The sequence below is a fragment of the Canis lupus genome, chromosome 12 (assembly GCF_003254725.2).
Source record: "Canis lupus dingo isolate Sandy chromosome 12, ASM325472v2, whole genome shotgun sequence".
Classification (NCBI taxonomy): domain Eukaryota; kingdom Metazoa; phylum Chordata; class Mammalia; order Carnivora; family Canidae; genus Canis; species Canis lupus.
In genome coordinates this window covers 27,334,436-27,353,375 of record NC_064254.1, presented here as the reverse complement: position 1 = coordinate 27,353,375, position 18,940 = coordinate 27,334,436, and the positions used below count along the sequence as shown (strand labels likewise).

Below are 18,940 nucleotides of genomic sequence, written 5' to 3'. Positions count from 1 at the left end.
AATTACAAATTAAGTGACTAAAAAGTGGCCCTAAAGCTATGAAACATACCCTTTTCCCATTTTATTTTTTCACATTTTTTAAAGTTTTAATTAAGTAATCTCTATACCCCACATGGGGCTCTGACTCACAACCCCGAGGATTAAGAATCGCATGCTCTTCTGACTGAGTCAGCCAGGTGCCCCTCTTCAACAATTCTTAAATCTATCATTTTTACCACTGATGTTCTTATTTTCCCACATAACCAACTTTGATGAGACAGTCCAACATTATTTACTACATCCTTGCATCCTAAACACCTTTATCCGCTCTTCTTTAAACATCTGCATTTGCAAAACCACAAGCACCAGTAAAGGCCAACTTTATCCTTCACCCAAATAGCCTACAAACAGCCAAGGGCAACTGGAGAAAAAAACTGATGCTAACAGATCACTTTAATTTTAAAACCACAAATCTTAAGTAGACAACAATCTGTTCTAATCCTATTGTTTTCCTAGTAAGTTTCCTCTCACACATCCCAAAATATCTATTTTACACTTTTTCTCCTTTCTTCTCAAATCAACAATACCTCCTTCCACAACTTCAACCTCGTTTGATTTTCTTCACTTCATATTTCACTAAAATGACTGCTATTCACATCTTCCCATCACCAAATCTAACCTACCTGCATTTATCCTCCCTTCTACCATACACAGTCATCTTTCCCTACTATTACACTGGTGTCTTTTTCTACGACCAACCCTTCTATGTAAATCCCATCCCCTTCTGTTTCTTCATGGACTTTGAACCCCTCAGTTATCACCTCCTTCTCCTACATCATCAAATTCTCTCTCTACTGGATCATTCCTGTAGTCTTACGAATATATCTCCCTTAAAAAAAATCCTTGACCTCACAGATCTTTCTAGCTACCACACCATTTCTGTTCCCTTTAACAGCAAAATTACTTAAAACAGTAATCAGTATCTCTGGTTCCTCCCTTCCCAGTCTTCCAGTAAAGTGGCTTCTATCCCCAGTGCTCCACCAAAACCATCCTATTCAAGGTCACTAATGATTTCCACTTCACTAAATCACATATGATCTGTGTCCGTGTTATTAGATGTCCAAACACTGGACACAAGTGATCATCCCCTCCTCCTTGAAACTTCATCATGGTCTCCCACAGACCACCTCTTAGTCTCCTTTGCTGGATCTTCTTGTCTTAACTTCTAAATGCCGATATGTCCCCTAAGAGCTATGCTTCTGCCTCTTTGTTATCAAGCTCTTTTTGTAGCTGTTTATATCTAAGTCTATGATTTTAAATAACTATGCACTGATATATCCCTTATTTATATACCACCTCCTGAAGTCTTCTCTAAACTCCAGACTCATCAGCCAAAGATTTACTTAAACACCTTCACCTGGATATCTAACAGGCTAAAAACACCTAAACATAATTTTTCAAATTTTCCTCCCCAAATCTGTTTTTCTCAATAAATAGCATTAACATTTATCTAATCCTCTGGTAGATTCTCTTTTTCAGCTACCTATAACTAATCCACCACCAAGTTCTGCCAATTCTACTATATAACATATTAGAATCTGACTACTTCTCATTCCTCTATTGTACCTCTGTTCCAAGCTACCATCATTTCTTTCCTCGGATACTACTACAGACTCCTAACTAACCTTGTTCTCTCCTATTCTCCTATAGTCTAATCTTCATAGGAAAACCAGAGTAACTCATCATTCCCTTGTACAAAATACTCTGAAGCTTTCCCATTACATTCAGAATAAAATATAAACTCTTTGCCATGGCCTCAAACTTTTTACGTAATTTTCTATGAACTCATCTTGGCCATCGTTCTCTCTCTCCTATTACCATCCAACCACTCCACGATAGCTCTCGTGCTCCTCAAATACCAAGTTTATTTCTACCTCAAAACCTTTGGACTGCACCCTGCCCAGTCCTCCAAAAAAAAGTTCCCATCCCTTCAAATCCTATTCACAAGTTACCTTCTCCATTCTATCTAAAACAAACTCCCTCTACTCTCTGCAACTGTTACTCTTCACCCCATCTACTTTTTCTCACAGTGCCTATATGCTGTATTTCTTGTATTTCTACTTATTGTCTTCTTCTCCTATTAGTGTGTAAGTGCCATGAGGGAGGGTTCTTACTAAGTTCATTAGTACTTCCTAGAATTTAGAGCAATGGTTTTTAATTTCAAGAAAGGTCAATCATCTAAGCTATTTTTATTGTCTTTAAAACATTAAAATAGCTAAATTTCCCTAAATATGATAATTGATGGTATATGGAATCCAACTTTATTAGTACATAATTAATCTTTATTGGTCTTACTACCTGGCTTGGAGCCTTTTTCTCCTGTGCAAATAACAGTTGTAGTCTCTTTTGGTATTTTTTCACTTTTTTCTTCTGAGGATCTCCGAGGTAAAACTGGTTGTCCCATCTTTCGAAGAGGAGCTAGCTGCCATTTTTTTATTTCACTGTCTCTACAGTCTGCTGAGTTTTTGCCTTCACCAGGTTCCTGGAAGAAAACAGTATTTAACTTATTAGAATGAAAACTACTAAAGCAAGGCTTAAGAGTACGTGGATGAAAAGAATTAAACCTAATTAGTATTACAAGATAGCAAATATCATATTGTTTAGCCCAATAATTATTTAAGTTTTTTTTTAAAAGATGTACAAAAATAACTCTCAATAGCAAAAAGGAGACTCATTCTCCCACTCAAAATCCACATGAAGCACCTATTCTGCAGAACACATAATAGCCTATAAAGGGAAACTAAAAAACGTGGATAACATTTTCCCAGTAATGATATTAGAAAACTATGTACAAGAGTTCTTTTAGTTTATGTGGATATGGAAAACAGAGGGAGAGATTGTGGAGAAATAGGTATCATGTTTTTCACTATTTCCTAAAACGTATGAAATCACACCCACCTGTAAGTGTCTCAATTAGTCTCATTGTATCAATTGGCAATTTTAACTCCCATAAAGTACAACAAACCATCAGAATACCTGCTACTCTCATCCTAACTATAACCCACCACAACGAACTCTAGTGAACTAGAATTCTAAGACTTTTTAAAGTAATGAATCACATCATGGTAGTGTTTGAAAGATAGAAAAACACTATGATATATAATCATAGGTTTTTATAGGTTGAAAGACACAGTACATACAAAAAACCTGATTTTCTCTAGACTTGGAATCCTCTAATTTTTTTAAATTTATTTTCTATCTCTCCAACTAGACTTGAGAGCAACAACATATTTCAATCAGCGCAATATACCCAAGTCTGGTACCATGCTTGGCACACAATAAGAACTCAATAAATGGTTCAACATAAAACCTAACAATAAGAAGTAGTATTTTAGGAAAGCAGATTCCATAAACTAAAATGAGAAAAATCCAAATAAGATTCAACAGTTCATCATCAAAAAGAAAAGGAAGCAGCAATCATTTCATTTGGGTGGCACATATATTTACAAAATCAGACTAACTTAATTTCTTTTCTGACATAGAGAATGAATAGAGTGGTTTCTCAAACATCTAATGTTTTATGTCTTTTTAGACAAGATGGAGACAACTTAGCTAAACAACAAAACAATGAGCTATATTCCTGACTGGCCAAGATATTACATCCAAGAAATGATGATTAATAGTTAATAATTAAAAGTCTTCCAAAGATGTGCTATGAACTGTTCTCAGTGGATCTCTCAATTCTAAATCATCAATTACTTTGGTGCTAATTAAATCAACAGGAAAAGGAATAGCAAATGTCAGAAAAACATAATCTGATTCTCAAAAAGTCTGAGCAGTCAGAAAATGCTGGATGCTACAAGACTAGCCAACTGAAACTTAATCCAGATTTGTCCTATATAGAGTATCTCAAAGAACTGAGTTTGTAAATAATGAAGATGATTTTGGAGAAAACATGCTTATGATTCTTTAATCTCAATGGCTGGATTACAAGGTTTCCAAAGTTCCTTCTAACTTTCCAATTCATGTTCAATGTCTTTTGGGTTATTATATTGATTAACCACATATATTTTGTTGCCACTGTTGTCTCTTCCCTAGTACTATAATAACAAATCAAAATAGAAAAATCACGTAACAAAAATGTTGACAGTGAAAATCATAAAATAGAAAAATGTAACAAAAACGTAGACAATGAAAATTTGAAAGTTTAATCAGATAAAGCACTGAATCTTCTGCAATTGACTATCTTGAAATTTCTGTTTAGAAAAATACATTTAGAAATTAGTTAAAAATATAAGATAAGGGAAAACTGACAACCTTTTTAGGAAAGAAATTATGAAGTGAAGGTTCTAAGCAAACACTGGCACAAAGTCAAAAGAATTAGGTCTATTTTTCCTGAAATAGACAAAGTAATTCTTCTACCTGAAAATAATAATGTAGAATGTGGCTTATGAATTAGTACATATTTATGGACTGAAAAGTTTTAAAAAGTGTATCAGCAAACACAATGTACAGCTTAGTACCACTTTAATATCACAAGATCACACACATGCTATCAAAAAAAAATCCAAATATCAACCTAGAGACTAGAAACTACACAAAACTTTGTAAGAAATAAGATCTACATTTTGTGAAGATTTCACTACTTGTTTTTTTCACCAAGATTGCCAAAGTATTTTAAATAAAATCCATCCATTTTTGGTAAAACAAATTTGAAAATGTACACTTAAAACAATGAAACCCAAAGAGAAATTTCAAGTTGCCAGACTATACAGAATTAAGTAAAAAGAATGCATTAACGAGCTTACCCGTTTTAAAATTTTGACCTTGTGCTTCACTGTGTCTTCTATATATTTGGTTTTGTCGTTTGTCGGTGTGTGCTTTGATAATCCAAGCTTTTCATATTCCATTGTTCTATCTTCACTCTGGACTTCAACTTTAGCCTGGTTTTCCAAAATATCTGAATCTACTATTTCAGTCTTTTTATCTTCCTCAGCACAACATTTCACACACACGTATTCTTTGTCTTCTTCTCCCATTTGTTGTGCTTGACAAAGACTTAAACCAACACAATCACCATGAAACCAGTCATCACATCTCCCACAGCCAACCATAAACCTGGGAAAAGGGGGGGGGGAAACTTTGATTCAATACATTTTTTAAAAATGTCAAAAATGAGCCTAAATTTTTAATCATCTTCTATTTGTTTTCCATCTTTACCCATTCTATTGGTTCAACATGGAGCAAGTTTTCAAAGAATATTCTATGAAGAAGGAACTTTTAAGAAGTCAAATATATTCCCTGTAGTATGAGAAAATACAAAAAAAACATAAAATGAAAAAAAGGGTAACTGATCTTTGTGAGCATACTATGTAGAATAACAAAGTATAAAGTAACATTTCTCCACTGAAAAGGGTGGTTAAGAGCTATGATAATCTGATCACAGATAATGCATGAAAGTTGAATTACATTTATCCCACAGATCTGAAATCTTATATAAACTGAAGAACCACTTATCCAATGAATAATTTTGAATGCCAAAGATTGGAATTAAAACCCAACTCAACAACTAACATAATGGAGACTCTCAGATTGTTTATTAACCATCTTAACTATGTCACTATTTACTCTTTGAGCTCAAAATATTCTGGTTCATGGTGTCACAGTGATTAAGCTGGAGAATTTTTCTTAACATACTTCCGAGTGCAGATTTCCTTACTACTGATCATGGTTTAGATAATAAACTTGTTTTTCTGAGCAAAAATCATTATATCTTAACATGAAGGTATTAATATTAAGGCTGAAATTTCTTTAATTTCCTATCCCCTTATAAAGGTTTCCCTTTACTGCATTTTATCTAAATAACTTCATTAACCAATGGAGAAAAAAAAAAAATCACGGGCACGAAATTTAGGAGTCTAAAAAGCTGGTTTTCCTAACTTAGAACTATCTGGAATTACTTTTGAATAAAATGATAAATCAGATGTACAAAGAGATAAGTTACTCTTATCTTCAGAGATAAGTTACTTTTTAAAAGCTCTTAACCCATTGTTAGGTAAACTAGAGAGCTCACTTAAACATGTAATTTTCCTTTCATCTTCAGGTTGGTAATTCATGGTATGTTTGAAAGATTAAGAATAAAAAGGACAGGAATATTCTTTAATGAATTAAAGACTTTCTGCTTATTTTGCTAACAGTGGCACCCAACAATGCCAAAACTCATTTTAAAAACCTGTGTCCTAATGGGAAAATGCTTTACGGTAACACAATGCGTGATAATGGCCAACTCTCTAAATAATTAAGAGGTTTTAAGGTTGAAACTATTTTTTAAAAAAATCACTTTCAAATCTTCCAGGTCTTGAAAAAAGTCACAGCAAATACTCATTCCTCAACAGCACATTTCTCTCTTCCTCACGTACCCTTCTATTGTGTATCAAACTACTGCTGTGCATTAAGGAAACTTGACTTTGTGTTTGATTCACCATTCTTTACCCTAACTACGAATGCCTGTGCTAGCTTTATCCAGTAAGTAATCACTTACCCAAAATGATGGGGGGGGGGGGGGGGGGAGCACGAAAGACACAAAACAAGAAAACCTCCTTTCTCATGTAAAAAAAAAAACCAAAAACACAATTGTTTTGGATTTGTAAGCCAGAAGGAAAACTCAAACCATATGGTATTTGCAAGATAAAAATGGTCTATCTAGGCTTGGGGAGATTTTAGATGGGTCCATGTTCCAATGATACATATCTTCTAGCCAACAGAGTTTGGAAAAATGCAAGTGCACAGTTTTTCTCTTTCAGGTTGCAAAGTTATAAAAACTATTTCTTGAGAGCGGGTGGGTACATGTATTTCTTTGAAATACTGAAGGAAAGCTAGCAGTTGTTTCCCTTTATTTCCACTATCAGAGCTACATTTTGATTCCTTCAAAGCAAGTCTAGACTAGTTTCAGTAAGACACTACCTAAAAACCCATACATCGTGGCCATGGCTATGTGTTTAACCCATATTCAAATCTAAATATCAAATTATAAAACGCGTATTAAAAATTACAAATTCTTAATCAGGAAAGTTGTTTTATGACAAAACTCACTAGGTAACTGTATTTCATCATGCTTTATTTCAAGTCTACTTTGGAAATGTTTCCTGAAACTTGAAGCTCTGAAAAGCAAATCTCTGTGCCATCTCCAGAGGTATCTTAATAGTTTAGGATTTTATAAAAAGATAATGCAGTTAAATAAAATTCTGAAAAATCACTGATAAAAATAATTTCCACATGTCCTAGGGAAAAATAAAATTCAACTTGAAAGTAAAACTGATTTGCAAAAATGTAAATATGGTTCATTTCTAGGTCTAAAAATTAGAAGTACTACAAATTTTACGAACTATAAAAAAAGGCCTATCACAAAGAATATTTTCTTCACTTTTTGTATTACTCCTCATGGTTTTAAAATGTGTGTGGTGGGTAGTATGAATCACATAGCTAACAGAATTACCCCATTTCCCACTCTGGCCTTGAATTTCTGATTACTAATAGGCAAAATCACTTAAGGAAAAGACTATAAGCTGGATGTTAAATATTTCACTTAAAAAAAAAACAAAAAAAACTAACGTTGTATGGAGTTTACCAATGGATCAGTTAAGTAAACCAGGCAAGCATGAATCAGTTAATTGGGAGAGTTCAGAAATATGTCATGTTCTTCTACTGCTAAGTGTTCATACACAAAATTTAAAAATAAAAAAACTAAGACTCTAAGACAAAAACTAAAATTCTAATCTTTTTGGCATAAACCAAAAAGAAATTTTCAAGTTCCTTCAAAGTAAATCACAAAGGCAAGTAACATCTGAGAACTCCTGTTCCTAGCAGATTTGTGTTACAATAATAATGCACCTGTTACAAGATGGGTCTTCAGTTCTGTTATGTGTGTGACAATCTATTACTGTGAATGTATATACATTCACGGGATTCTATTCCACATAAACGTTCACTGTTTTTGTCACTAACAATCTAATCTGCAGATAAAAATCCATGAATCCACCCTGCTATGGAGGATTTGTTTTTAAATTTCATCCAATGCACTAAATATCTACAGCTGGGCAAGAAACTGCACTACAAACTAAAAATATAAACACCTGGAGAAATACCAGAAACTGCAATAGGTAATATAAAAAGACACACTTCTTCCTTTCTAAAATGCCAATTAGCTTATGTAAACATAAATCCAAAGACCTTTTTTTTTTTAAAATGAGTACTAAGTAGTCCTGTTTTTTTAAATAATAAATATACTATGTTATAAGGCTGAATGAGGAAAATAAATGGAAGCAAAAACGACAGCTTGATGTGTAAATTAAGAGTCCATACCTACTGTTTTAGGATATATATAGAAGTTCCCTATGGTTAAATATTTATTACATTTGGTGATTCCATCAACAAATCTATATTTAAAAATATAATTTCCAACTGGAATCACAGACAAGGACGCTAACTTCAGTTGTAGTATGTGTAAAATGCCGAAGTTCTTAAAATAGTCCCTACAGAAGCAAAACTATCACAAGCGTTAGAAAAATGTCATATTCACACTAGCTTTTCAAATGGCTAGTGCATGAAATGGATGAAAATTATTTACAGATATGCCATTCCTAATAAATTCATAGTCTTACACATGGATTAAAATAGGAAATTTACATGCTGTATGCCAGGTATATTTTTTGAGTAAATTCAATGTATATAAGCATGATATATCAAAAAAGTAGTGAAGGCTAGTTAATATGTAAAGAAAAAACAATCACTTAGGCTTCTTTATTCACAAAATTGAAGTAATGTGAAATGTTGCTTCCCAAATTGATTGTTTCCAATGTCATTATAATAGTATTCATATTAACCACATAGGGTAAACTCAAAATCCCTACGTATCTAATATTCTAAATCATTTTCCACACTGAGGCAAAATAAACTCTAGGTTTTATAGAGCAGATACAAAAGGTGGCCTGGGAGTGGGGGAACCACAATATGGCTTAACACTCAATCTTCATTTTAGGAAAGTAACTGTTGATTGCTCTTAAGTTTGGAGCCATTGTTAAAAAGCCTGGGCAAACTCCTGAGGATCAGGCCATCAGAAGAGCTTATCTGCAACAAAGCTATACGGTAACATACTTAACATGACTTCCAACTCTAGGTCCAAATTTCATTTTAGAAACTCAATTCAAGTTAAGGCTCCTATTCCATATGTCAGTGTAATGATTTTTAGAATATTCTGGCAGAGAGAAAACTGCTGACTTAAAAGAATACTTAAAAGCACCACTCAGCCCTTAATACTGAAAATTAAACACGCCCATTTTAGCATATCTGAATAAGGTGCTTAAAAAAAATCTTAAAAAACACATATGTGAGGAGAAATGTAGCACTATATTCAAATAAAACACAAAAACTGGAATATGTTGTTATAAGGAGTAACCACTGACTAAAAATAGGACATGGGCTGAATCATAAATGAAGACATAAAGCTCTGTTATGTCTTTGACATAACAGTTGACATAAAACTTATTTTTTACAGAATCCCCCCAGGAACTCCCAACCACTCTCCCCAACCACCACCTCCCACACCAAAATAATCACACAACATACTTTACTAAATTGTCCCTACCTAAAAAGTTTCATTTTTATGTAATCTGATAGTGCTGGGAAAAGTCATCCTAATATTTACTTTCATGAGTAAGGATAATATTACAATGTGCAAGTTATAATGTTCTTTTATGTCAATGTTGATAGAAGTTCCAACAGCAATCTCAACACTTGAACAGGATAATCTTGTAGCTGCAAACTCCACTTCATCTCCTGTTTTCCTTTTCTTAAAAAGCTAGCAAATAAAAAATACATGGGGGAGGGTCGGGCAGTGTCAAAAAGCTATACAACACTGAATCTTAAAATCACAAGATTAGAATTCACAAGAAATCCTTCAAATCCCTAAAACGTTCAAAAAAGAAATACAGGTTTTCTCTCTATTCTGCATTACATAGACAATTCACCTGAATAATTTAACAGTTGTTTTAGCTACCAAACTTCATTCTAAGGTCAAGTCTGATAGTTATGAAGTGGTGGTATTTAAGTCATGGTAAATAAGCTTCATTTACAAAAAAGAAAAAAAAATCTTCAAAAGAAAAATAGAATTTCCATTATGACCTTTACACTTTATTACTAGTTCTGCTAATGCCAAATAAAATAATATATAACTTACAGACCCAAAGCAGTATAACAATTTTCTGATTAGCAGCAAGCTCTTTTTCTTCTTTCAGATGCAATAACTAAACCACACTCTCTAACTGGTTACAATAACAAAATATTTCCATATACCAGCCATTGGTCGAGCTATGCTTTTTTAAATGTTCTGGGATGATATATTTATAAATTCAGTGGCTTCAACTTTCTATCATTTATCCAGGATTGATGAGGGGTTTTTTTGCTTCTGTAAGTCTTTGTATGTTAAGTAATTTCTTTCTATAAAAAATTCTCACATAACCACACCCTAAAAAGCAATTTCTCTTTAATGTACCTCTCTCTCTCTCTCTCTCTCTCTCAGTCACAGACACACACACACACACACACACCTGTTGCCATGTGGTTTTTTGCAAAACCCACACTGCTTGCTGGGAGTCCACATATATTTGCTTTCAAGTGAAGAACTATGATCTGAGCCTTCTCTTTTTATAGTAGCTATGTTGTCTGGAATGAACAATGGTGGCTCATCCAAAGAAAAACTTTTGCTGCTTCTTCTTTGGCGGGGTTGTAGGTTCTTCTCAGGTTTTTTAAGCTTCAGTTTATCTTCCTCCTTAAAATGCTCTACACCACCTGTATGTTCAAGCTCTTCCTTCACATGACTATTGGTTTTCATTGCTGCAGCCAGCTGTTGGGGCTTATGGCATTGCTTCTGGATGGAATGTAATAAATGTCCAGTTTGTGTAGGATGAGGGGGTTCTTTAGAGCAACCAGGGTGACCATGAGGCTTATCACTCAAAGAATGAGTTAAGGGTTTGGAAACCTGCACTAAATTTTGATCTTGTGATGTTTTTTTCAATATAGAATGAGCTTGATTTTTCACAGATTTAACACCAGAATTGCAACTCTGAATTTTTGAATCTTTCTCAATTTGTTTTTTTCTCACTTTGACCGGCCTATGAAAATTTTGCTGAGATTCTGGTTCATCAACATTTCGCTTCACACTCTTGACATTAATTTTAGTTTTGTTATGTATTAATTCATGCTTTGCTGCAACAATTTTTTTCAGAGTATCTGTGGTCATGTTTTGCTTAGAATGAATTATAGGTTTTGTTTGTTTGGATTTTACAGTTTTTGACTCTAAGCAAGAAACACTACTTGACTGGCTGTTTCTGTCATCCTGAAGGTTTGCTATTTCATGAGGCCCCATTTTAATACTTTCAACAATATTCAACTGTTCTGAATTCTGGTCAGGTGCATCGCAAATAGCATTTTCTAAAATATTACTCTCTGGTTCAAAAGCATTAGTATCAACCATCTCTAAGTTTGAGTTATTAAATTCTGTGTTTTCCAACTGCTTATCATTAGACTCTGTGTCTTTACAATAACCCAATGGTTCTATTTCATTTCTTTGAAAGGAGTTCTTAGCTTTATCAGAAACTTCCATGGTATTCTTCAATTCCAAATTACATTCATTTACTTCATCCACAGAACAAGACAAACCTACAAGGTTCTTTTCAGTCTTATCTGGATTTGTACAAGCCACAGCATCAGAAAGAGAAGCAGAAGATGCAGGTTCCTCAATAATTTGGTCATCTTCATGGGATAATTTTATTGTCTCATTTGATTCTTGTTCAACTTTTCCCTTTTCCCTCACTTCTTCAACAACAGTGACATCTATTTTATCAGAAATAGAATCATTCTGTTCTTCTTTATCTGAAAACTTAAACAGTGGGCTAGTAACAGTCTTGACTTTACATTCCATCAGAGCTTCATTTTTCTTTTCTTCAATACTAACACAAGTCTCTGAAATGAGCGAACAATTTAATTCATGAGATGGCACATTTGCTTCTCCCTGATTATTACACTCCTGCTTAGAATCTAATCCAGCTTCATCCTTCATTTCAAGACAAGGTGACACTGAAGAATGACTTGAAGACACGGATACTTCTGGTACCACTTCAATTTGTCCAATATGTCGGCTGCTCCTTCTGCTCTCCTTATGGTACTCAGGTTTCGGTGACACAGAAACTTCTTTAATCTGACACCTTTCTGGATGTTTCACCCCTGCTTTAGGGGCAGATACAGTCTTCCCAGATGCCTTTTTTGTGCTATTTAAAGGTGCTGCATTTGAACGCTTGGCAATAGTGCTTTGTCGCAAACTTCTTACTTGTTCTATCACAAGGGAAAAAAATAAATAAAAATAACTTAGCTATTTTGCCATGTGTTTTTATTTCAATACAATTTAGAATATCACTTCTTTATTCTGAGCTATAAATTTGCATATTTCAATGAAAATGTACTGAATAGTTACACATGATGATCATCACATATTATACATACATACACACATACACACACACACACACACACATACCTGTTAAATTTTGTATTTATCAAAGTTCTATAAATTCTGGGGCAGGAGAAAAAACTACAAAATTCAGACTGATACACTTTACTAGAAAGCAAGAATGTTTATAACAAGTTTCTATAGTAACTAAGCTAGGAGTAAAATAAGTAAAATGAGCTTCCTTTACATTAATGCTCATCATAAAACTATCATACAGTTTTAAACACTAAATATCTTTTTTCTAACATTAAATACCTTTTAAAAATATATATATATTTTTTTTTAATTTTTATTTATTTATGATAGTCCCACACAGACAGAGAGAGAGAGGCAGAGACACAGGCAGAGGGAGAAGCAGGCTCCATGCACTGGGAGCCCGACATGGGACTCGATCCCGGGTCTCCAGGATCACGCCCTGGGCCAAAGGCAGGCGCCAAACCGCTGCACCACCCAGGGATCCCAAAATAGTTTATTTATACCGAGAGAGATAGAGAGAGAGAGAGAGAGAGAGAGAGAGAGAGAGAGAGGCAGAGACACAGGCAGAGGGAGAAGCAGGCTCCATGCAGGGAGCCCGATGTGAGACTCGATCCCGTGTCCTCAGGATCACGCCCCAGGCCCAAGGCAGCGCTAAACCACTGAGCCACCGGGACTGCCCCATTAAATACCTTTAAATAAATTAATACCGAACAAGTTCAAGTTCCAGTAAAATATGAACTAGACCACCTATCATAAACAGGATCTGTGTATTTCAAAACAGTCTCACAAGAACTCTTAACTCCTTTATATGAATGCTTCACTTGTATCACCATTTTAGCATACAAGCTATTCCTAAGAAATGAAAGAGAAATTACAAACAAAGAAATTTAAGTTAAGAAAATATTATCATGAAAGAAAGTGGGGAAAGTATGAGAATAATTTAATAAAGCTTCCCACCTTTAACAATATTCCTAACAAAGAATCCCCATGTGAGTTTTTCCTCTTTTCCCTATCTGGATACACCCTCCAGGAGAACATATGGAGTCAAAAGAAACTAGAAAGAAAGAGAGCTGAAGTAGATTCATTAACTAGAAAAACAACCCACAAACTAAAATACAGAATCAGCTATTTCCAACTCTATGCACATCCAATGCCTCCAAATAAACCCTGCATGAAAACTGAACACTATCAAATTTATTAAAAAAAAAAAAAATATGCACCAATACCTAAAACACTCACTTATTTGTCATATACCACTAAATTCTTAAAGAAGGTATCACATGTCTTCATTTGTCTTTAACAGTTCTAGGTGACACCCAAGGTCCCAATGTGATTATCAATAGCACAGTCTTTTTCTCTCAAAAGTGTACTAGTTTAAACAAAAAATTATTCAGTCATCCTAGTTTTAGAGACCCTTTCTAATTTCCCTAGAACTCAGCACAGCAGTTCATCATTAGGTACGTACTCAACAATTTTTTTAAATTAGTGTGGATTATTAACTGTTTATCACATGCTCAGATATGTAACATTTCTAAATAACTAGAAACTTAATGGTTTGTTAACATCTGGATATTTTTATATATTTTTTATATATTTTAAGCTTTGAAGCTGTCGCCTGTAATAATTTACAGCTCTACTTTATTTGTCTGCCTTGAAATAAAATAAATGAACTTGTAACACCCATTATCTAGGTTGCTGCTAAAAATGACGAATAGCAGATGCAACTATAAAGGTAATTAAAATGAAAAAAACGTTTTCCAATAGTAACTGATTTATTGAGCCAAAGATCAAGTTGTTTTTCTCCTCTAAATATAAACTGCCTTAGTTTGAATTCTGGTTGAATAGGCCAACATTAATCATTTGTCCATACTATTCATCCTACTCTTTTCATTACTCAAAGTCACAAGTATTACCAAATAACAGATTTTAAAAACTGATTAAAAATATAAATTGAGGGTAGAGAGCCTGGGTGGCTAAGTCGGTTAAGCATCTGACTCTTGATTTCAGCTCAGGTTGTGATCTCAGGGTCATGAGATCAAGCCCCCATGCAAAAGGCTTCACGCTCAGCTCAGAGTCTGCCTCAGTTTCCTTCCCCTTCCCTCTTCTGCCCTCTCTGCTTCTCCCCACGCTCACTCTAAAATAAATAAAATCTTCAAATACACAGGTGTGTGTGTATAAAAATTGAGGAAAAGATGATAAATACATGCATCTAACTTTAAAATCCACTTCTGAAAACCCACACTAAAGCTATACAAAAGGCATAACTCTAACATGAAAGGAAGAGGAGAAAACAGTGATAGTTTTGGATGCCAAACAAGAGATGCTCAAGAAGTAACTGATATAGGAGACCCCAAAAAAAAGACAAACTCTAAGAAGACAGTGTCAGCAAGAACCAATATCATTGATACCTCTAAAGGGTTAGGAATTGGTGACCCCAGGTGATTCGAAAGTGTGGATGGAGGCAGGCAGTTAAAATGAAGATGAGATGAAAGCTGTTTAAGAAGCAGTTAGACCCCTAGCTCCTTCTCTCCCACTCCATCTGCCAGACAACTGCCCTTTCCTGGTCCTAATCCAAGACTGAAAGCTTGCTTCTGTAAGAGAACAAAACAGGGTTTCTAGACTAAGGAACATCAGGCACAGATAAAAGTGGCAGTAAAGTACGCTGAAATTTGTGACATTAGGTGAATTTATATATATCAAAACCTGAGATACCCTGTCAACTTCCCTAAAAGGTCCCCATAACATGCTACCAATCTAATGAGCCTAAGGGAATAACCCTAATTCTGACATCAAAGATTCCTTAAAAAAAAAAAAAAACACCATCCCAAGAAGAACAAAAAAAAAAAAAAAAAAAACCCCATGTAACCAGATAATAAAACAGTGAAGCTCACAGTAGACAAAATCCAACCCACCCCTAGTCTTTTAAGTGTTAACCTTTTAGACAGTTTTAGTTCCATACTCTTGAACATGAGTAAACAATCAAGGATCACAGTTTAAAAAAGTCTCTAACGTGAAAGATGGGCAAGGGGGAGACAACATGGAGAAAAAAGAAACTATAATGATGAAAGGAGATTAAAAAAAGACAGCAGAGGATATTGTGTCTATGAAACAAGACCACAAGACTACAAAAAGGACAATTCCCAAAACAAAAAAATTCAGAAATTAGAAATATAAAATTTGATGGAAAAGCTGGAGGATAAACATGAAAAAACTTTACCAAGTAGAGGAAAAAGACAGAGGTAAAAAGTTGGCAAAATAAAGAAAATGGAAGGGCCAGTCCCTCCTAACACTTGAATAATGAGCTCCAGAAAGAAAGAGCTGAGAAAATAACTACCAATGAAATAATACAAAAAATTTCCCCAGAATTGAATAATAATACTTTTTGTGCTAAAGGATCCATGGAGGACCCAGAGCTCAATACTTAAAATACACTAATACCAAGACACATTATCAAAAATATCAGAGGTGCCTGCATGACTCGGTTAAGCTTCTGCCTTCAACTCAGGCAAGGGATCGGGGTGCCATCAGGCTCCTTGATCTGTGGGAAGCATGCTTCTCCCTTTCTCCCTCCCTCTACTTGCGCCTGCGCTTTCTCTCAAATAAATAAATAAAATCTTTAAAAAAAAAAATCAAAACACAGAGCTGAAGAGGAAGACTCCACAAACTTCAAAAAAGTAAATAACATACCAAAAAAGAAATAAAAGGAATCAGCATAAACTTCTCAACAACACTGAAATCAGAAGAAAGTAGAGGAACACTTTCAAATTTCTGAGGGAAAATTATCTCCAACCTTGAATTCTATGAACTATAATTCCAATGTGAGACCAGATTAAATACATTTGCAGACACACAGTTTTAAAATAACATGCCTCCATGTTCCTTTTTCATGGCAGAAGAAGTGTCACCAAAATGAAGGAACTAAGCCAAAAAAAGAGGAAATAAGAACTACAATGCCAAACAGAATCATCATCAGAATACTATAGGAGATCCCTGGATAATAGCTATGCATCAGGCTTTTTGCAGGGGTAACAAACCAGCACACATGGGAGCAGATGAGAAAGCTCCAGGAGACTTATTCTATAAAATGAAAATGACAGAATATCTGATATGCATAAGTATTTTTTGAAAGATTTAGACAACCAGCAAAGTAGTTGGGGTGTTATTACTGATATGTACACAGAAAACTGTGTACAAATGTACAAAACTATAAGCAAAGGAACAACAGAAACATTTATTAAATCAGAAAGACAAAAGGTTGTATAGGAAAAAGTAACTTTAGTTTATTAAATTGATTTCTAACAGCATACAGAGTCCGAAAACATAAATAATAACTACTAATCTAACAAAACTATGTATTAGAAGGATGAGAAAATGTACTTTTGTGTGATGTGGACAAGAGATCAAACACTGAATTCATCATCCAGAGTGGCAAGTTGATAAATACCTACACATTAGAATAATCAAAAAGTAGCAATATACATTATTACTTACAGACATGAAAGTAAATACCAAAAAATTAGTAAAACCAGCTGGTAGGTTAATAATGATTTCCTCTGGGGAAGGAAAATAAGCATCAGAAAGTTAAAGAATTAGTCAACCCTTTAAATTTTGTAAATATATAATTTTAATAAAAAATTTTAAAAATTAAACCAACAAATTGATATAATCTCAAAAATGATTATCAAAATGCTCAGACTAGTAAACATCATGAAAATATCTCTGCTTAGCAAGTTTACAAACTATCACATCTGTTCCTATACCTTTGATTTTCTAGCTCAACCTTCCTAGAAGGATTACCTTGTGCCATTAAACGAGGTGATTTTCTTGGTGACCTCACTGAATTTTCTTCTACTTTGTCCCTCAAATTCCTGTTAGGTAAAATCAGTTCTTCTTCATCAATGGTATCATTGCCACTTTCTTTACCGACTCCTTCGTCCATAATATCGTCAAGACCAACAACTAGAGAAAAAACAAAAACAAGAAAATTAATTTTAAAAATATTGAATACCTTAAGTATTTAAAGGCAGTTACAGAAAACATTGTGAGACATTTTAATGCAATACTACACTACACAGTCTTGAAAATCTAGGTCTGTTTCTATTATGTGATATTGCCACTATCAAGCTCCCAATTCAGCTTTACAAACTTTTTATTACTTTTATGAGGTAACTAGTCAGAGTAGCTAGGATTGTTCTTGATTTGACCTCCACTGTCACTCTCACTTTTTATGCACTGTACCTCTGTGAACATCATAAACAACTACACTTGAAATACTCAATTATCCCAATTTTGGTTAGAGTAGTATAAAAGTTTAATGCCCTGAAAAGCCTGTGATTCTAATTTGATGCTAGACCCAAAAGATTCTAGTCCTAAGTATAATTCTATTACTTAAAGATTTTATACTACATGTGCAGAAAGTAATATAAGTACACCTTTAAGTGGTAGCAAAAAAATATACACAGAGAGAAATGAAAAACATCATCTAACTTCCCCTCTCCCAAATGCTAAGAAGTAAAATGGTAGGTGCATAGCTATATAATTAAATTACCTTCTACTCAAATGAGAGAGCATTTCATTAAATGGGGAGGGAGAAAATATGGGAAAGGATCGGGGGACACTAAAGAAAATATAAACACTGTATTCACATTGTCATTGGGTTTATCTCTATATATAACAATTTTATTTAACTAGCTGACATATATAATTCTAAATATGCAGCTATATGAAATCTTGTAAAAAGAATGTGATTATTTAGATCAGAAGGCCTGGATTCAAATCCCAGCTAAAACACTTAAATAAAACTTGACCAAGTCACTTAACCTCTCTACTAGTTTCTTTATCTCTAAAATGAGAATAACAATACCTGTCCTACCTACCTCACAGGGCTGTTGTGAGGATCAAGTGAGATGATGTATGAGAACTCACTTTGTAAACTTTAGAGCACTATACAAATGTTAGTTATTATCTTCATCCTAGGGGTTAGAAGGAACCTCAAGAAGTTATCTAGTCCTCATCTTTGTATCCAAGAAGAACTTCAATTAAAAGAGCTCAACAAGATAGTGGTCTATCCTAAAATTTAAAGAGAACAAAATTCTTTATAAATATACTTTCAAATGGTACAATCTTTTTGAAGAGCACTTTGACAACAAACAAGAATAATGAAACTGCTTATATACTTTGACCAATAAATTATAAATAGAATAAATTATGGGAAAAAAAAGCTGGCTACAAAACACTGTGATCTTTGTTAGTAAAAAACAAATGCATGTGTATGTACATTTAGACAAACAGAAAAAAAGATTAGCAGAAAATAGATGAAAATTATGTTATTGTATAAAAGATAATATACTTTTTTCCTGTTTTCCGTATTTCCTGCTATATGCATGTATTACTCTCAAAAATAGTCTATGCTTCAATCACTAT

General features: G+C 33.9%; 1 protein-coding gene across 9 annotated transcripts in view; it reads right to left on the bottom strand.

Moving 5' to 3' along the window:
* PHF3 (PHD finger protein 3) overlaps positions 1-18,940 on the bottom strand; it is a 76,987-nt gene that overhangs the window by 16,917 nt on the left and 41,130 nt on the right. For 6 of the 9 annotated variants that reach the window (XM_025419146.3, XM_049092214.1, XM_025419148.3 and 3 more), the window contains 4 exons: positions 17,315-17,476; positions 10,584-12,366; positions 4,788-5,097; positions 2,338-2,521 (listed from right to left, as the gene is read on the bottom strand). In XM_025419146.3, the coding sequence (XP_025274931.1) occupies positions 2,338-2,521; positions 4,788-5,097; positions 10,584-12,366; positions 17,315-17,476 (2,439 nt within the window). Of the gene's footprint in view, positions 1-2,337; positions 2,522-4,787; positions 5,098-10,583; positions 12,367-17,314; positions 17,477-18,393; positions 18,587-18,940 lie in introns of those variants that run through there. The other 3 variants (XM_025419150.3, XM_035698166.2, XM_049092217.1) reach the window with 3 other exon arrangements.